This window comes from Geospiza fortis, unplaced genomic scaffold (genome assembly GCF_000277835.1).
Source record: "Geospiza fortis unplaced genomic scaffold, GeoFor_1.0 scaffold217, whole genome shotgun sequence".
Taxonomy (NCBI): Eukaryota; Metazoa; Chordata; class Aves; order Passeriformes; family Thraupidae; genus Geospiza; species Geospiza fortis.
In genome coordinates, this window is record NW_005054392.1 from 2,907,652 (window position 1) to 2,929,035 (window position 21,384).

The 21,384-nt window shown below is 37.4% G+C and overlaps 1 protein-coding gene across 1 annotated transcript in view; it reads right to left on the bottom strand.

The window, feature by feature from the left end:
- Window positions 1–1,588: 1,588 nt before the first annotated feature.
- ENPP1 (ectonucleotide pyrophosphatase/phosphodiesterase 1) overlaps window positions 1,589–21,384 on the bottom strand; it is a gene marked incomplete at its 5' end in the record, with an annotated part of 55,135 nt that continues 35,339 nt past the window's right edge. Inside the window, 14 exons of the mRNA XM_031060847.1 lie at window positions 1,589–3,241; window positions 4,058–4,214; window positions 4,843–4,975; window positions 5,422–5,502; window positions 6,365–6,500; window positions 8,211–8,365; window positions 10,775–10,826; window positions 11,324–11,499; window positions 12,328–12,415; window positions 14,371–14,440; window positions 15,477–15,604; window positions 16,849–16,880; window positions 18,500–18,631; window positions 19,782–19,890. Of these exons, the coding sequence (XP_030916707.1) occupies window positions 3,074–3,241; window positions 4,058–4,214; window positions 4,843–4,975; window positions 5,422–5,502; window positions 6,365–6,500; window positions 8,211–8,365; window positions 10,775–10,826; window positions 11,324–11,499; window positions 12,328–12,415; window positions 14,371–14,440; window positions 15,477–15,604; window positions 16,849–16,880; window positions 18,500–18,631; window positions 19,782–19,890 (1,617 nt within the window). The remainder of the gene's footprint in view (window positions 3,242–4,057; window positions 4,215–4,842; window positions 4,976–5,421; window positions 5,503–6,364; window positions 6,501–8,210; window positions 8,366–10,774; window positions 10,827–11,323; window positions 11,500–12,327; window positions 12,416–14,370; window positions 14,441–15,476; window positions 15,605–16,848; window positions 16,881–18,499; window positions 18,632–19,781; window positions 19,891–21,384) is intronic.

Genomic DNA, 21,384 nt, shown 5'->3' on the forward strand with positions numbered 1-21,384 from the left:
TTGCAAGAACAGTCCTGTCTGAAATACAGACAGTTAGATGTTGGTTTGTTTTCTTTGAACATGATAGATCCTGAGGTAAACAAGAGCAAGAAACTCCAACATATTAGTCAAGCAAATTACCTCTCAGTTACTGATGGTAGAAACCAGTGATGTAAGTCTGTACCACCTAAAAATCTCTCAAGGCACAACTCTACATGTCTTGTGACACGTTTCTAGGCACATCCAGACCAATGAGCTGAAGTCTGCCCTTCCTCTGCCTTTTTCACTTGAAAGAAGGCCACACTACACAGCAAAGAAGCAGTTACATTCAGTAATACTGACACCCATGTCACATGTCATCTTTCAGCTTTACCTACTGAAAATGCTTTAGGTTTAGGAATGGAATTCCCCAATTCAGTGTTCCCACTGAAACACTCCAAACCACATGCCACTCGCTCATTCCTGATCCCCCTCCCCTCTCCCCTCATCCCTGCAGCAGGATGGAGAGGAGAATTAGATCGCAGGTTGAGGTAAGAACAATTTGCTGATGAGATAAAACAACGAGATAAGTAAACAAACAGTAACAACAACAGTTTTAGTAACAGACTGCAGAAGACAGGCGAGTGATTCTGCAGGTGACTGCTCCCCACCACCAGCCAGCAGGAAGGAACCCAACCTCCCTCCCACTCCCTGTGTGTGGTGTGAGGTGCTATGGAATAACCTTATGGTCCTGGCCATGCCTCCCCTGGCTACTGCAAAAATTAACCCTGTCCTGGATGGAACCAGGACAAGCTCTGACACCATACACCAGCTGAAACAGAAGACATTTTACATCCAGGCAAATGAAGCTGTCAAAGCTTTTCTGAACAGGGTTTGCTGGTGACTGTAGGATGCTTCTTGGGTCCCATCAGGCTTCAAAAAGACATCTTAGTATCTGTCATCCTGGGGTAGTACTAGCCCCAGGACACCAGGACTAGCACCAGCATTTATTCATATGCTCTGACACCTCCATTACAAATGTCTTTAAAAATCAAAGAAGAAATTAAATAAGCAGAAATATTTACATTTAACATTAAATGAGAATAACTCTCTTCATTGTCAATTTGACTTGTCAATTTCTGGCAAAGACACATTCCAAACCCCACTTAGCTCCTGCCCTGTCTTGATGACCATAATAGCTTTCACAACTGCTCTCCATTCCAAAATCAAAGGTCAAACCAGAAGTCACATGCTTGAAGACACACTGGTTCCATTTTTATCCAGGAGCTAGGCTGGCCCTGCCTCTTAATGGAAACTGGCATCACCTTAAGATGTCAACATACCTATTTGTATTCAGGAGACAGTACAATTTGTAAAAAAAACAAACAACAACAACAACAACAAAAACACCTAAATACCTTGACCATTTTTCTTCCTAACTTCCTCTCCTAACAATAAATATAACTAATGTTACAGATGGACAAATTATCTTCAATTTATGGAGCAAAGAATGAAGCAACTCCCATTCCCCCTGCCCCCCGAAAAAAGTGAAATTGTGCTCTATAACTGCACCAGTTGGTAGCATTTGGTACAGAAAGGGTCACAAGCAGCATAGTACTTCTGATGGGTTTATTGGTCACAAGCAACATTACAAAGCAGTTACACTGAATAATGCTGTCACAGTCCTATCATAATGTGAGGTTGCTACAACACATTTAGATTTCACACAGTGAAACTACTTGAGAAAAAAAATTCATGCTTGTAACATAAGATCAAGAAAATACGCTTGGTTAAAAGAAAAAATGGTCCCAGAACTTCAGCCCACTCAAACTGAAGTTAATGGAAAAGCTTCCTCTGACTTCAGCAGGCTCTGAATCCAGCCTTCAACATGTCCTGGCCAAGCTATAAGGTCAAATGCCTCTCTGCTCAGTTACAGGCTCTTCATTCTTCTGACATACTTGTGCGTGATGTATTTCCCCCTTTTTAAATGAGAAGACGATAAATGTGAAATTGGCTATGCTGAATTTTATACATAACAGAGCCAATTTTGGGTCATCCGCTTTAGAGAGTGGGAAAATTACAAAGGTGATAATATGTGTACTGGAAAAGGAGCGAGTTCCTACATGCCTGAGTGCCTGTAGCAGCTGTTTGTGTAGCCCAAAAGCTTCCAAGAAAGGTCATTACATGCTTCTTCAAAATTTGCATCTCTGACAGCATCTGCATTCAAAAATGGGATTTCAAAACCACAGCTGACAAAAACATGTACCAAACAGAGAAACACATCTTTACTTCAATAAAGCAAAATTTTTCAGCAAATCTAAGTTTAGCTTGAAGTAAGAGAATTACTTCTGGGAGCTCAGACATATTCCTGACATAATTTCTTCTCATTTACAGGTGAGTTGATGCATCCTACACCCACCTGTTCCGAGGATGCATGTACAACACGTGAACTGCACATCTAATTCTCTGTCGGTGTTGGAGCCATCAGAGAGCAGCAACATGCCAAGGCTTCCCAGCCCACGGAACTCCTGTAGCCAGGCATCTCTTCCACGTGGGGGAAGGTTTAGTTACTGGTCCTACTGACCCCAGTATAGCTTCCTGCACCATAATGCTGCATTGTTTTATGACACCCAAAGCTCAGAGTGCAATTCACACTTCAAGGAAAACTGGAGTGAGAAGAGTGTTGTGAGATTTCAATGGTCATCAAGACTGTAGTTCTTTCCCAGAACTGTATTTGCTAATTGTCTGCATTTTGAAAGTAGAATGCTGATCATAAACTATGCTTTATAAAATTCTCCCTCTCCAGTGCATATCAAAGATAACATTTGTGTTCGTGTCTATGACTATGATGACCAAATGATGTTAGCATGACAATGGACATGGTTCCACCACATCCAAGTGGGAATGACAGGCGCTGCCATCCTGTGTCACAAGCATAGTCCATCAGGAGTCCCTGAGATACAAATATGGCACCCACTCTCCTCTCTACTGGCAATTTGGTCAAGAGTTCTCAATAAAAGTTCCAGCTTATTTTTTAAAAAAAAGGTTTCGTTAATTAAAAAAAGTCTATTTACAAATCAGTTGTGACATGAATAACAATATTCCATAGGAAAAATCAGACTGTCTCAAAAATTGGCAAATATGTTTTTAACTGTAAAATGTCAGATATTGGCTGTTTTCTGTCTTGATAGAAGCTGAGTCCAGTAATTAATTCTATATCTCTGATCCGAGATGTATGAAACTTCATCCTCTCTTCAACCCACATGGACTCAGACTTGCCATCCTGTTGGGACAGAAGAGGAAAAAAAAGGGGCTGTAAAACTTTTTTTTGCTCCTGAGATGCATTTAATCTACTAAAAAAAGACATTTTGATGTTTTATAAAGGCAGAAATCAGTAACTGTCAGCAAGCATCACAAACAGAGCGTGCAAGAATTATACATAGTTAGAAGCTTGTCTGAATTTAGTTCTCGCTGTTACATCCTCAAGTATACAAAACCTGTAGCTGCGCCAGTTCATGACAATGGGGAATGGCAATTTATCTACCATCAGTATGATAAAAATATTCTGAGAGCTGTGTCTGACTCTAATTCCTTGATGCAGGATTGGTATACACACTTTCCACACTTTTTTTCTGGTGTATATGGAGTGCAGTTATGTGTGTTCTCACCACAATGCCAAGGTACCTGAACTAGAAGCAACCAGTGGTCTTCAGAGACATCTGTGTCTTCTCCTTCTGGGAATGCATTTGACCTTAGCACTGACCTTTTGTTGTGGGTGACTCCTCTTAGAAGCTCTTAATCCTTCTCAGCTGTTGACTGAATAGTTGCATTACAGAAGTCTCTCTACGTATCATATTGATGCTCTCTGCATACTCTTACCCCACTTTGCTAGCTCTAAGCTTTGCTCTCTGAACAGATCTACTTTCCTATTTGATCATATTCACAGACTTTGACATAATTCTGTTTGCAAAAATATTGTCTTCGCTCTCAAGATGGGCATGTAGACTGTACCATGTTCAAAGGCTTTAACCTTTGATATCCAACAAAACAAGCTCCAGCCTGACTTCAGAAGTTTATGAGGGCCAAACAGACTACTTACTGCACAGCTTTCACTGTTGTCTTCTCTGTGAGGTACAATGAAAGACAAGGCATCTAGAGACCCTCCACACTCCAGAGGAGTTTCAGAAGTATTTTTACAGCTAGTCAGCACAATGAAGAAGTGAGTTGGAACTAGAACTTCTGAATTACCACGGTACCTGAAATACAAAAGATCTCTCTGTAAATCCACCAAATAATACTTGCACAAAGATCAAATTACAACATTCAGCTATATTCAATTTTATCAATCTACCTATTTTGTCCAAGGAAAGCTTAGGTCTGGAAGGAAAATTCCAAACCACTATTTTTGAAAATTAAGTTTGGCTTGTAGACTAAATAACAAGTTTGATGAGGTATAACAAATTGATTTGCCATAAAAATGTGTAAAACTCCAGAGGTGATGAAGAGTTCAGCCCAAGTCCAGCAACCTCTCTGCCTGCTAGCTTGAGCCAATTTTGCTAACTGGTGTAACCCACAACTTGTAGTAGAAACACTGCCAGCTCAGGAAGTATCAACCATGCCACCAGGGATAAGCCCTTGCCTTGTCCTCTCCTAGAGGCAATGGCAATGTCCTAAGTTTTCAGGCTGGTAGACATCATTCCACATGCAACAGCTTCTCTTAAACTCTACCTTCAGTTTTAGGATGACACATTTTGAAAGTACATTTTTCTCTTCAGGCTTGTTGCTTCTTTCTAAACTTTTGCGTGTCTTTCTGAAGAAGGATAATTACTAACAGAGCAGTATTGGAGGAAAGAAACAAAGGATTCAAATGTGAAAGGTTCTCACCTTTTCAACTTCTCTGGGGTATCATAGAGCCCATCAGAGTCATAATCAAACACTGGACCACTGACTACATTGACACCATTCCTGGCTGCAGCATATTCAGGCAGGAGGTGTTGATGGAAGTAGTTCCATAAGACTGAAACACAGTAATGGAATCAGGAAACAATCTTCACAATAGAAGCTGGTAATACAACTCTGCAGAGTATTCAGTGGAGTATAGACAGACATGATAAGCTAGGAAAACAAATTCTACAGGTGTTTGCTGTTGTTAAAGGTTGCATACAACTGGGTGGCAGCATCCACTGCACCATGTCCTAACACATCTAACCTATATAATATTTTAAATTACAATTAAGAATTGAACAGTACTCCATTACAAAACAGGATATCTCTTATTTTCCAGGAGAAGTACCACTGTTATCCTTCTTTTTCACCAGGAATATGTTTTTTTTCTCTCAGCCAACCATCTCATGTCCCCTCTCTCCCAGGAACCAGGGGTCATATGCATGGTTTGGAAGCCAGCACAACACCAGCAGTCTTCTATCTAACTATGGACATAAAATAGGCATACAAATAAAATACCTTTAAATTCAGGATACATTGGCACAATGTTGCTGGTAAGCAAGGCATCATAGTGAGGTTTCTTTGCATCTGTCATAAAATCTGAAACAAAAAAAAAGTCAATTAATTACATGGATTTGTTACTTTAAGCATTTTCAAGCATTTTCATTACTTTACATTTTCATGCTTTTAGTGATCAGTGTATTAACATTGAGATGGAGCTGATCTAACTTCATTTTCCAACACTGGTGTGGGTGTAAGTGCTGACTTTCAGTACCTGCCATCTTCCACCTAAAATAAATAAATTTAGCAGCAGCAGCAATTACACCTGTCAGATATACAGTTGGCAAATTTCATGAGATTTAAAAATATCAGGACAGTCTTCTGAATTGTGGTGAGAGAAATAAAATTCATGAATGTCAGGCCAACTTTCCTTGCAGAATTCACAGATTCCCAGATTCTGCAGAAAGTCCAGATTCCCTGCAGAATCTAGGCTTAAATATAGGATTACGTTGAAACTTTGCAAACCATGTTTGATGTGGATGTTTAAATAACCTGCTACTTGGTATTCAATGCAGTAGAGTAAATAAAATACTTCCATATCAGGTCAGCAACAGTTCACAAACAATTTATCCATGTACAGAGTGAATTTGCATTTTACCAGCTTGCTGGACTTTATTCAATGTCTACATGTCCTTCCCAGTTTCTTCTGTGAGACGCCACTTTAGAAGCATGATAAGTGCTTCAAAACTTCTGGGAAGTACTAAGTGACCTTGGACAACCCACCAACTGCTGAAGCATCTAAAGTGTTTTCCTCTCTCATATGCTGAAGTGAACTGCAACAATTCAGCAACTAGTGCTTTGTATTCTGATTAGGTATCAAGAACACCTACAAAAGACTACACCTGCTACATTACAAACCATGTACATCAGATATGCTATACAAGGAAGACAAAGTATTTACCTGGAGGAGCAAGAAATCCATAAGTTAGACGAGGATGATTGTTGTAAAACAAACAGGTCTGGTTATGATTCTGTGAAATACGAACATCTTTATGTAAACAGTTGGAGGCAGCTCCTGTAGAAGAAATCCATTTGTCCTATTGAACAAGAAGAAAGTATCATTGTGAAAGCTTACAATAAGTATCATTGTGAAAGCTTACAACTGACAATAATTCTCTTGGTATGAGGGACTGCAGAATTCTAAATATTTGGCTGCAACTGCCTTTAAGAGTGTGAAGGGCTTACTAAGATGTAAGAATTTTTCCTCTTATGCCAGTGGAAAACAAGCCCTCCCATCTCTTCATATACCTTAGAAATAAAGTGAACAGAACTGCAGCATTTTATTCAATTATTACATCTTCTAAAAGATAACCTAGAGGTCCCCATTTAAGACAACCTGATTTACTGACAGAGAGACAGCCTCACATAATTGACATATAGATGTGTGGGTCATTTGTTAGAGTAACTGGTTGCTTCATGCCACTCCCCTCAAAATATTTAGGATTAAGTAAATCTTCCCAAAGTTTAGCTAAATTTAATTATGTCGTTATTTAAAACCTATGATTCCCAGATAATCAAATTTAAAAGTATTCTCTACTATCCTAATTCTTTTTAAGCATGATCTGGCTTCTAAATTTTCTGTGAATGGGAAAGGCCAACTTGAAAAAACTTTCATTCATCAGATCAGTGCTCTACTCTGAATAGGTATATCTTAAGCATAGGGTTCAGGACAACAAAGACCAGTTTTACTTTCACTGATCTCTTTTTTTCCCCAATCAAGATTATATTCTGAGAGAAGGATCATATCAGGGCATGAACGGTTCAAGATGGTCCTGAGATTACTTTTTTAAAAGGATCCTGCCACACTAAGAACTGCTTTAAGACTATGAAACCCACATTGAGGCCAGTTTTAAGGACAGCACTGCTGTAGCACTGCTGTAGACTGCTGTAGCAGATCTATGCTACCAGTGCAGTTTCCTATACAGGTTTCTATACCAATGGCAATGGACTCCTCACTTCCTGATGGATCTGCTCAATCTAGAGGCAAAACTGTTTCACTCTGAGAAATGGAAGAGTCAAAGCCAATCCTTATTGGCATAGCAAACCTCACACAAATTTCCACTTTATATCTTATGTGGTTCAACTTAGTTCCCTGGGAGATAATATCACAGACCCATTTCAGCTGGAAAAAGACCTCTAAGATAATTGAGTCCAGTCATTGACTGACCATCACCTTGTCAACTAGACTATGGCACCAAGTGCCAAATCCAGTCTGTTGACAGTGGTCACAAGGGTTTCAGGGTGAAGGAAGACACGAGATGGGCTCTATAATCAGAAGGCTTGATTTATTAAGTTATGATATATACATCTATTATAACTATACTAAAAAGAAAAAGAAAGGAGAGTTTCTAGAAGCTGCTAGCTACTTAACAATAGAAAGTAAAGAATGAATAACAAACTAGCTCTCTCAGACTGTGTCTGACAGATCTTAGTTCTGGATTGGTCACCAACTCTAAACATCTAAACTGGGCCAATCCAGGCAGACTTGCTACATTCTACAGCAGCAGATAACTTATTGTTTATGTCTGGTTGCTGAACTTCTCAGCTTCACCAGGAAAATCTTAAGAGAGGATTTTTCATAAAAGAAATGTCTGTGACACCAGTCGTTTCCTGGACACCTCTGCAGACGGTGACTCCACCACCACGGTGACACTTACTATGAGAAGATATAAGAAGCCTTTAGGAATAACTGACACTCTAGATTTTTACTTTTCAAAGCTGCTTCTAATCTTTCTTCTTATACTTACATCTCGGCCAACAGTGTATGTGCTCCACAGAGCCATCCTGTAGTCCCTGCTGTACCCACTCACGTAGCGGTAATGGTAAAGGAGGCAGTAGTTATGTTTTTTCTGCAGAACCCTGGGCCGTCCGTAGGGTAAATTAAGTTCCTCTGTCTTCTTAACTGCAACAGAAATAGTGCTTATTGCTTTTCAATTAATACTAGTTGTTAAATACCCTCCTCTTTTATACACCTAAGGCTGCCTTAATTTTCAATTGCCAAGCAAACAGAAGTCAAAGAAATGGGACAAAAAATTTTCATTATTATATCAAAGGCATAGTTTCTATACTAGACAATAAATTAAGTGATGAAGCCAGTAAAAAGTATTTAAACTTGTACTACGAAACATGTGCAAATGTAGTTTATGTACAAATTAAGCTTGTATTTGAACCAAAACCTTTTGCCGTTAAAAACAGAAGATAAATTCAAGTTGCAAAGTTAAAGTCTTTGTTGACTTTACGTTTCAATTTAAAAACAAGGAATCTGCTTTTATGTAACATTTAGATGGGAGAGAAACCAATTCTGGTGATTTGAAATTACTATTTCAGAAGAAACCACATCGTTGTATGTAAAAATGCATTTAAAAGACTAGGAAATACAGAAGTCTAAGTAAATAATACAGTGAAGTATTGGATTGGATTTTCAGCTCTGCAAGGGCTCACTCCTTTGACTTTGAAAATTCAAGTATTTTCAATCATTACATGACTAAAATTATAAAGAAGGTGTCAAAGTATATAGTCCATTAAATAGGTCCTCACCATCCACAAATAATTATGCAGTTTTAAGGCAAATGTATTACATGGGGAAAGAAATTGAGCAATAATGTGCAGGGTTGTTTCCACAGTACCAAAAATGTGAAGATTATGACAGTTACTTCTCCACCCATGAGGGAAAAACAATTCATATTTTTTTCATTAAAGTAAAAATGCAGTTATAATTTTTTGTCCTTGCAGACTGCCAAGTTGCGACAATCAATGAGAGAACATGCAAACTGAAGTAACTAATAAACTCTATACAGTCTTAAGGCACTTCTAAGCTGTTTACTAGAATCCTTTCATCTGTGAAATGCTTTAATATCTGCTTAGTTCTTAATCAATACAATTAATAATGAAATTATTACTGTTAAAACAGAGTGTCACTGACAATTCAAGACAAAATCCTACTGCTTCAAAAATGTAGGTTTAGAGCCTTAAGTTCCTGTTTCTACAAAAGAGAACTGAAATATGTTATTGTGTCTGGCCTCGTCAAGTTTCTTCAAAGCCATGTAAACAAAGTCCTCAGAGATACTCAGAGTCTGTTTCAGCAAAACTCCTGGCACACTTTGGAGAAAACACATTGTACCATTCTAACTGGATTTTACTTTGCTGCTCTCATGAGTGTTACAATACTGAAAGACTTACTTTAAAAGGGTTCTGGGACATGTTTTAAAATTATGACCTGTCATTAGTGGAAAAGATTCAAGAAAGCTCTATCCACTCTTTGTTTCAGGATAAACTACACAAATCAACAGAAGTCTTGAATTAGCTCTGGATAAGCAGCAAATAGTGCCAGTAACTGGCAGTTATGTCCAGTTCTTAACAATAGTGAGCTATAATGTGGTGTTGCCAAATATAGCTTATTTGCATAAAACCTCCAAGGTTTCATGAACACACACACACAAGGCAAGGTCTCTATCAGCCTATTTCTGGCAGCCTAATCTTGTTGATATCATCTATTAAGGCATTGGCACCTGGGACTAGGTTCCATTTTGACTTACACTTTTCATTATTTACTTGCTGTTTTACCTGTTTCATGCTCAAAATAGTCAAAATAGTTTATTTTGTTTTATGACTCATGAGTACATCTACAGCCTTGCAAACTGCAGCTTAAATATGGCACATGTATGTCCAATGAATGGAAATAAAGCATAATTAAAAGAAGTAACAACTCAAGACCACATAACAAATATGTAAAATACTCCTTATGCTCATTAAAAGTATGCTGCTATTACAGGTATCATTATTTGCATTCATTTGCTATCAGGTACTTCCCCATACAACACTCTTGCTTCCCATTCTGGAATGCTCATTACTTCAGTACTAGAGAAGTCAAATGTAACAGATAACACATATGCCATAAAGACACACGTGTAAGGATACACATTTACCTCAGAACAAATGGTTAAGGATACACGTTTACCTGAGAACAAATGGTTCAGGAGGACTGTATTCAAAAACATGAGAATCACAGAATAGTATGGGCTGTAAGAGACCAAAAAGACCATCTAGTTTCAACCACCGTGTCAAGACCAGGGACATTTTCTACTAGACCAGGTTGCTCAAATCCCCATCCAGCCTGGCCTTGAACACTGCCAGGGCTGAGGCATCCACAAATTCTGCAGGCAGGACTTCAGTTCCAGCAAGTATTTCCAAGAATTTTCACATCATTTACTTGAGAGTTGCTCAGAAGTTTAAAAACATAAAATGTTTGATGACTAACAAGTTTTTGGTTCTGTTAGCTTTTTAATTTTATATTATTATTTGAAATTCTTACCTTCTGTTTCAGTAAGATTTAAACGCTGATGAAAATCCCTTATTGGCAAGCCCTATAATTATAAAGGAAAAGCAGTGAGATTCTACAAAGCACATTATGAATTGGTACCACCCTTAAATGTAACTTCTGCCTTGCAAGTTACACATACACAGAACTCACTGACATGTACTAGAGAGGAACTACAGGGAATTTCTGGTAACAAATTGGTTTTGCCATAAGCAAGTCTACAGGCTTGAAAATCACAGCCCAATCACAATATTCACAGAACAGAAATTTCAACATAATTAAATGAGGCAAGCAAAAACTGAATGCTTTCCCCATCAAGCCTCTGCGGGGTTTTTCCAGGTTCTTCAGAGATTTATGTGACTTAACACAAGCAATCTGCAAAAAGTTAATACACAAATACAGGATAGCACTCATTAACCCCAAGCAAGAGTTGATTTTGAAACCAATAGTAAGGGACTGTAAAACTATCTGGAGAATGCAAAGTTTCACTCTAAATACAACACAGACTTCTGCCTCCACAACTTTAACCATTTTAGTGCTTACCCCTGTCCTGCAGGAGCAGCCAAGGCTCACTGAAAAGGCTCTTTCTCCCACCACAGAGCATTCAGAAGGATGACTTGTTTCTTTGGGATGGTGGGGGGTATAAACAGGGTGCTTTAATAGATGGTTTAGGCGTCCATGAGTTCCATTGTTTGGGGCTGGCTTCACACCAAGCAAATCTATGAAAGAATTCAAGTGATATTAACAGGAGGAGAAAGATTGTAATACACAGCTGATTATATTGTCCTTACAAGTATGGATGAGTCAAAGCTTCACTGCTTACTGCTCATAACACCCAAGAAGAAAAGCAATGTAACCTCTTTAAAAGGGGCCACACACATTCTTAGCCGGTGTTCAGTATGGTACTAGTCTTCTTGTCAGGTTGAGCAAGTCACTTGAATACAGCCACCAATCTCAAGCATCTGCAGTACTCTCAAGTATTTTCTGGATCAAACTCTTTGGTATACTTTTCTTCTCCCAGAAGCAGTATAGTTTCAAACCAGACAGGGAAGTAGGCAGGAAATAATGGAAAACAGGCGAGGACCTCAAGGGGAATAAATGAACAGAAAGTGGTAGATCTAGTACAGACTTTTGGAGAAACCATGAAATACAGAATGAAGAACGGAGACAGGAATAAGGAGTCACAGTAACATTGTGTTTGAAAGAGGAAGGAAAGGAGGTTTCCCTTCATGATGGTAGAGACATTCTGAAGTAGCCATTTTTAGTAGTGGTGAGTCAAAGCACCAGTTCTGGAAAAGCCAGAGGAATACACAGTGTGACCAGTGAAAAAGAGATAGACAAGGCAGCCAGACCAGTAGATCCTAAACTGCTGTTAGTCATTTAGACATGGCCCTTTCTCAGAAAAACAAACAGCTGATTTGTGAAAACAGCAGCAACTCTTAAGGATGAGTTTCTGAGGACACAGCAATCTGTTATTAGAAGATTTACAATGCCCAAAAGATATTATACTTTACTGAACAAAACTGACGCCCATCCATTGTACTTACCACACATTAAATTATATACTTCAATGTTTTCAAATGGATCAACTTGAGTACCAAACTTGAATCCTGGTCCAAAACCAATAAAGATAGCCTAGGATTTACAGAGAAAAGTATAGTGGAATTCTGTTTAAGACAAATTGAAATGAAAATTATCTTTATACTCAGAGGGCATTTTCTTCCAAGAACTTAATCTTGGAATCCTAATCTTTTTACCAACACAGTATGTATCAAGTCAAAAGCATGTGTTTTTCTTTTTTGAAAAAAGTAGATGTACAAGAATAGTTTTTAAAAATAGTAGAAGAGTACTAGGAAACCCAATTCTGCCTCATTGTTGCCTTTAGCCATTTATGATGTCCCTTGCTCTTCTCTGCTTTTGAAGAAATTAAAAGGTATTTTCTTAAATGCTTTAAAAGAGTTAATGGAAATGTTGATCCAAAGTAACCATCACATATCACATCCTGTAAACAATTTGGAAGCTTTTAACTTGGGGCTCTGAAAACATCTGTTAGTAGCAATGCTTTAAGTGGTTTAAGCAATGGTAGGATCGTAGGCTTCCATGCCTGGTTTGCAGCTGTTCCTTCTTGCACCACTTCCCGAGCTGTACTGGACCTGATCCAGGAATGCTGCCAGCTCAAAAATCTTTCCTTTTTTTTTCCTGCTTGCGCTTTTCCTTCTGGCTCAATTCCCCAACCTACTTGACACTGCAGCCACACAAATGTAACACCAGCATACTGCAGGGTTTGCAGCATGAACAAAGAGGCAAGGGCAACAAATGCTTAAGCTCAACTGCTGCTAAAAACATTGTTTTAAAACTTGTCCTCAGTTATTCAGCTTATTTTTAATGAAGATAAACAGATTGCACACATCTGTGGTATCAAGATACTGAATGAGTGATGGATGTTTTACACTGTATAGCACGTCCTTGGATAAGATCTACAAACTCTTTGCAAACGATGCAATTGCCTCAGATTTCATAGCTGTGTGGCAAAAACAGAGGCTAAAACTCAACTCTTAAGTCCTTTCTTTGAGATCAAAGCATAACACAGGGCATTATTTTGCCACTGTTGATACTAGAATCTGCAGGCTATTAATGTACTCAACCAGCCTAATTTGAACCAGATGAGGCAGGGACACGCTACTTCCTTTCTGTTGATTTTGGTTACAGAGTATACTGTTATGCTGCTATAATGGGAGCCACAAAAAGGACAAATTATATCTGGTTTAGGACTTGTTAGGGGTGCTATGAACTGACAATCCCAAGTGCGGCAAAAAAGTTTGAATAGAGTCAGTCTACTGAAAAAAATTTACACAGTCAAACTACAGCAGAGAGAGATGGAGTACATATGGCATCACGTGGCTTGCTGATTGCAACCCATTACTAGAAACACTATCAGCAAGTTTTCCATTGTCAAATCAGGGAAGAAATATAAAGGGTAAATTGATGGGTAGGAAGGGTAAATTGATACAAGATTAAGACCTTTTTAAAAACAGTTTGGTGCCAACATTATATAACTCTACAACACATGAAAAAAAAAAGGCTTTTAAGAAAGAAAGCTATTGAAAACAAGTTTCATAAGAAGACCTACAAAGTCCATGTAATACATGGATTTCTCTTTTAAAAGTGTTTACACATATTCACTGTAATAGTTCCAAATACCTCACAATGGTTTGTAGATTTTAATCCTGAAAACAGCTTTTTGAAATCAAGAATATTGGCTTTTGTTTTATTGATAGCAGAAACTAAGGCAGAGGATAGGTTAAGTGACTTTCCCAAATTAGATGAAACTGAGGATCAGATTCCATGTTTCCCTATGATCTCTTCCCATTTCTCATTAAAGAGAAGTTCAAGACTCTCCTTATTTTTATGGGTTATCCAGCACATGACAATATCAGTCCTATAAATGTTTTATTTCTTGAACTGCAGATGGAATAATATCACGGATCTTCAATCAATCAAACCAACAAACAAACCTCAACACCCAGCAAACACAGCATTTGGAAACAGAGGGAACTAAAAATAAGAGCTAACATAAGTTTAAACCTTACCTGCATATTGGGGAAGCGATTGTCTGAGCCATGGAATCCACCTTTGCAGCTTTTAATCTCAAGTGGTTTCCTATTAAAAATACACAGTTTATATAACTCACAAATCACATTGGCATAAAGTACATTCAGTGATGACGTATTTACTTCTCTGTTAAAAGATACTTAGAGGATTACCCATAGAGAATGAGAAGTCTTTAGTGCTTGGGAAGAGAATGGCTTTAAAATCAGAATAGTAATTTTCTCTGCAAATGTTATCCCTTTGGAATTTTCATATGTCTATCAGAGTCATTTAAAGTCAAAGCACAAGACATATGAAAAAAAAATTTCATTTCAGGCTAACAGATTTTCATTTCACTGTCACTTGAGTAACAACTTTACAGTACTTTAAGTATATTCTCAATATTTTTATAATAAAAACAGTAATCTAATTTAGACCATTCAGATGGGAATCTTACAGTCTAATAAAAACAAACATCCAACCTGTGCTAGGTCCATTCACACTATGTAAACACACCGTTCTATCAACCCAAACCTGATTTGCACAACTTGCACATATCTATAGTGTTACACAATAGGATTTATTGAAGAGGTGCACTGAAAAATGCTTCCATGATGAAAGCCCTGAAGTATAACAGTGGTGCTCAAAATTAATAGCATTACAACAGATACCACTGTTCTGGGACTTGTAAATTCTTTAATCAAAACACATAAAGTAATGAACTACCATGGACTCAGTAAGTTCAATGACTGACAAGACTGATTTAACCTAGAAATTATTTACATGCTCAGCTTTCACGGACTCACTTTGGAAATTCCAACAGCATGTCAAGATGTGCTCAAGCATCTGAGAGTGAGGACCTTAGTTTCTAACCTGCCACTACCTCCATACCCAGCAGGCAGAATATGAATAGCGGCCAGTTTAGAATTTAGCCTCTCCAGGCCAGCAAAACCTGCAGAAAAAAGCATGCATTGTTCCTTTGCAATGTCCCTTTGCTACAATAAACAAGAATATCACACTCTAACAGCTATCACTGAACTCTAAGCACTTGGAAGAGAAAACAATAAATTATTTTTTGTCCGGTCCGGTACTGAGAACTGAAACTTACCGAGCAAGCTGCCACTGGGAGTCTAAGTAAAAGTGCAGCGGTTCAATCCGGTCATTATAGGAATAATGGAAACGCTTGGGCAGTAGTTGCTTCATATAAGCTTTGAAAGGCTGGTTTGGTTTTATGCACTGCAATATTTAAATTAAAACATAAGGAAATTTTGGTGAAATGCATATTTTATGTCATGCAGAGTTCTTACAAAGCACATCAATTGAAAATGATCTGCAATAACTTCCACTAACACTAATGTAACTCCACCAGGTTTGGAGTCACAAGATCTGAGACATATGAATGAATACTTAAATCACAAATACTGACTGGATTTGGATTCAATAGTTATTAAAAGATGTTTAATATTGCATTATGGACAAAACTTGCTTTTTTTTTCTTACAGCCTACAGTTGTATAGAACCAAACTGTAGTGCATAGAATTAATAAAGAATTACACTAAGACATGAACATCACAATACTTTCACAAGTGATAAGAGATTGTCCAATGCAAAAAGTCTACAGCTCTGTAATAGAGAAGGTAACAGATATTTAGGATTTTTAGACTGATCACACAGGGACACATAAACTTTTTTATGAACCAAGATCCATTAATAATTTTAAAAAGGAAAAAACCCCAACATCTCTACTGTAATATTGGAAAGTTTGAATACTGAAGTCGTCTATACAAACAGCATTGTTCTCACCAACAGCAGTGTTTGCACAAATGAGAGGCAAACAGATTACAGTGCAGGGATGAGAACAGAAGCCAGGGACATAGCAAAAAAGCAAATTCATTACACTGCAACTGATATTCATCCCCAAAAATAAAATTCAATATCCTGTCTCAAAGCTGTTTATCAAAAAGGTGTGAGCAAGAAAATCCTGCATGTGTCCTGGCAATAGAGCTGAGCTTTACACTGATGTGGCCCTCAGCTAGTATGTTCCAAATACACAAGTTCTTCAGTTGGAAGAAAAACACAATACACGTAATACAATACAGGGAAATGAACACAAAGCTTTAGTTAATGCACAACCCAATAGCTGTATGTCACCTTATTCAAATTTCACCTTCCCCTGTGTGGAACTACTTTTGTTATTTTTGCTGTTTACCAAAGGTCGCACACAAAATCAGTTAGGTTGAGAAAGACCTCTGAGATCATCAAGTACAACTATGACTAAACATCACCCTGTCAACTAGAAAAAATTCTTCCAGATGTCCAATCTAAACCTCCCTGGTGCAGTATAAGATTATGTCCCCTCATCCTGTCACCGAATCAAAGTACACATAGTATGTAAATTGCCCAGCAAACAGATAATGCTATAAAATACCGGTAAATGTCAGCAGAAATTAAGATAGAGCAACAGATAAAACAACACTTACCGTGAGGTTTCTGACAATGCCTTCATAATTAACTGGAAGAATCATATGTAACTATTAGTCACCTAAGTTTAAAAAGATCAGATGTAAAACGAAAACATTCCCATCACGTAATACAAATGATAAGTTTCAATAAATTTCTGGGCGTAAGAAATTATTTTTCCAGAGTGAAAACCATACAGAGCAAGATAATTCCTAAACTGTCAAGCTATTGCTTTTATGAAATTTCAGTTCACCCTCTCTTCCCCTTGATTACTTATTTACAGTTTTAAGTTGAAACAATATTAAACTTTAGTTAAATTTATTAGTTAAAAGTTAACAATACTTACATTTAAACTATATTAGTCACAGTTAGAAAAATAATCCAAGAAGCAAGTTTTCAGAAAAAAAAACAACTAAAGGCTGTGTTAATCAAAGTGAATTTTTCTTTGCTAATAAGCCTTCAAAGAAAAAGACACAAGTGCAACTACCAGGACAGCAGTTTTGTCTAGCAGATATCCTTGGAAAGAAAGCCAAGCACCAGCTGGCTAAGTTTCAGATGCTTAGGCTCAAGCCAAAAGGGACCATTACATCATGTAGTTTGACATTTTGCGTAACACAGGCCCAACTACATTTCACAGTTACTCTGTCCTGACTCTGATATCCAACACCTGACTCAAGCACCTAAAGGATTACCCTGGCAGTAGAACCATTCATAATTCCTGCACAGATACACTGTGCTACAAAGACAGCTATGCTCCTTCATTGTAACAGAGCACATGTCCAAAGGAGGAGATGTGCCACTTCTCTTCTTGAACTTCTCCAGGGAGAACCTGACACTGCATTTGACTCCCATGTTCTCCAAGCAAACATTTGAAACAGTTTAGAATAGCATCAAGCAGTGAAGTAAACAGGACAAAGTCACTGGGGTTGAGGTCTACAAGTCTTAAAAGGCACAGAGAACAATAATCTCAACAGAAAAAAACCCAACCCACCCCCAGAAAAATGCTATGAAACATGAAGAAAGCTCCTGCACTCAACATTGAAAAGCACTAAAAATTGCAGGGATTAAATGTTTGCCTAAAATAAGACTGCTTAACAAATCAGAGTTTAAAATCTATAAGTATTCATTGAATTTTTTACTCCATTTTATTAATTATGTTTACTTGCAGTTTACCCAATTACTGAGTCAGGCCATTAGGCCAATTTTTTATAACTAGGACACATAATACTCAAAATAATATATAAATGATAGTAACAATTTAACATTTCTCTATGACAGAAATATTGCAAATTTATGCAAAACTTAATAAATTAGGAAATTAGGTGAGATGTGAAGGAAGGATTTTGGACTGTCTTGTGCACGGGTGATCTCATTCAAAGGAATGCCATTCACAAGGCAGGAAGCATTTGCAGTTGGTAACTCTGAGGCAGCCCATAAAATATTTTCATGTATTTGAATGTGGGATTCAAATATACTTTCAGACTTGGAAAGTCAAATGGTCTTCAAAAACACAAGTGAACACACTAGTCAGCATTTCCTCATCATTGCCCAGATAGTAGCTAAGTGGCATTCACATAAGTTTACAAATGGAATACATAGATCCTAAGTTTGTATTTGAAAAGTACAAAAACATATAACCCAATAACAAAAGTTAGTTTAGCAACTACATACAAGAGAAATACTCATCTGGAACATTATTAGGTCTTAGGCGAGCTGCAGGACCGGGTACAACTATGAAATCTTGGACATTGTCCAGATAGCTGTTCAGATATGCTGTTTTTCTGCAGCTCCCTACTTCCATTCCTGTAAAAAGAAATACATTTTCTTTGAAAATGGGAATATCAGTGTAGAGTCACCTCGCTAACGAGACATGTAACTTTAGTTGTAGAAGTCACAAATGTAATTTCTCTGGTGTTTTTATCAGCAATCCCAAAGCATGTGACCCAAGAAGACCATAATATTCATGTATAGAAGATAAAAAACCAAGCACAGATAAACACTATCAGCCAATTCCTCAGCTGAGAAAGACTCTCCAATTTAACAAATAGACAAACTTTCTTCTCTAAAGGGAAAAGAACTCTTATGAGCCTAAGAACAGTAATAATGGTCAGACCAAATAGTAATTTAGCCCAGTATCCTACCTAATAATGTTCAGTATATATCTAAAGGAATAACCAACAAGCACAGAATTATTGACTGGTCTTTCTCCCTGTGCTCTTTATCGACTTTTGGAAAGGGGCTTTGAGCTGCTTATTGCATTTAAACTCCTACTTTAAATAATTCCTGGCAGGTTTATGCTCCATTAATATCATAATTTTTATAAGCCTATACAGATACTTGCCTTGCCTCATTCCCTGTGGCAAAGAGCTTTGCAAGTCAATTTTGTGCTGCATGAAAGAGTGCTTATATTTCATTTGTCAAGAAAAGAAGTAGAAAAAATGCTTAAATACATAACTTATAGAAATAATTCCAGATATACACAAAAGCTAGACAAATAAATCAAAGTTTCATATTCACAGTGTTCTAATAACATATAAAGGAACTGATAATAAAAAGGAAGATATGGCTTGTCTTTTCAGTTCCTCAGCAGTTTGTAAACTGTTGCTGTGCAGTGTAGTTAAAAGACAGAAGAAAATTAAGTCTATTGTTTTACAGTTCACATTTTTATTCTATTTCTTTTATCATCTGGTGATAGTCACTAAAGGAATTAGAAATAAAATATGAAAGTTACTTAATTCCTCCCTGTGTTCTCCACTTCTTTACCCCTTCATAAAATAGTTTGACTCTCTCTCACACTGATTATCTGTCATATCATCTTGATAATATAAAACATATTTTATATGTATTACTTGCTTTGTTAACCTTGCCAGAAGCATATAAGTATAAATTCAGAATATCACTCTATAAAGACAGTTGTTCAAAGTTCTGATATATTTTATAAAATCAAATTTACCATGATCTGATATAAAAATAATGTTCAGGCATTTATGCAAGTTCATTTGCTTTAGACCATCCATCAGCATTCCTACTATTTTGTCCACTCTCTGTAACGCCATAATGACCTGCAGGACAAAAACAGGAATGTAAAGTAAGTGTTAAAAATACTGTTAAATATGTCTAAATAAAAATGAGAGCCTGCAGACTGCATATCACCTGCACTGTTCAGAGTTACCTCCACCTACAGAAGATTGGCTATATCTACACTATACAGCACTTAGCCCAATTTTTTTTCTGCATACTGCACAGCTACACATTTTCATGTGCTGTTTCAATTGCAGATGCTTAAAAAAAAAAGGAACAAAACCCCAAACAAAAGCATCAAACAAAAAACACCTCACAGATTATAACCAGTGAGGGTGGTTTTAAAGTATGAAATTGAGGATGCTTGTTGCATTGTGCTTGGGCACAACCAAGGACAGCAGGGAATGACAAAGGATGCAGATACTGATGCGCTGGATAGAACAGAGGAAACCAAGCCTGCAATACCCTTCCTCAAAATGCCTGTTGGGAATTGGTGCAAACTGTCCTTGAAATTGTGCTCTGAGACTAATAACAAGTCAAACTAATTTAAGGAAACTGAAAAAGTCAAACAATGAACTACCAGTCTAGCACTTCTTGTGATCAGGGGTCTGGGGCCCTAGCTCACTTACAGAGGTACAGCACTGGAGCTACTTCTGAATACTTGCGAGGTTAAAAAAAAAAGTGGTTTCCAATGAAGTAATTCTGTCACCTCACTGAACTACCAGTACAAGCTGCCTTGCTTTGTATCAACAAAGAAGAGATGCTCCTGCAGAGACTATATGCAAATCCTCAGGCTACTTCTCTCCAGAGCATTCCTGACATATAGAACTTTAGATCCACTTATTAAGCAAAGAAAAAGATAACCAATCTAATCATGTTCCCTATACTGCAGTTCCAATTACGTCTGCTACTTCCTTACACCAATAGCAACTACTCACAGCTCAAGAGGAATTGGCAAGAGCTTTTTTATTCTTGTCACCACTGAAGCTAAATACTTATGATGCCTAAACTCCCTGACTATTCAAGATGGGAGAATTTTACAAAGGTCCTGAATTTCCAAGAACTTTTTCCTTAGAATTTTTCACTTTGGTATTTTAAAATGTAAAGTTATTCAGTACTTTTTAAGACAGTAGCAGTCCCAAAGACTTCTTATTTGTATAATAAATCACAGATTGTGATGAGGCCAATGTTCCTTTTACCTATCTCTTTCTGAGAAGGCATAAATTATAACTGCAGGGAAATAAAGCCAAAATCCACCTAACCTTAGTACAGAGACTGGGGGGAAATGAATGACAAGTGTAACATGAATACTTAACCACCACAACTTGGACATTGTTATGCAAACCTCTGTTCTTGCTAAATTGAAATTACACAAATTTTCTGTTCCCATTCCCCTTCCCTGCCAAAAATCAACATGAACCATTAGTAAGTAGGAGCAGATAAAAGAAGATACAAGACATACCCAAACATACATTGACAATTTAAAAGTTATTGAAATAAAGAAAATTAAAATTAGACTTACTAAATAGGCTATT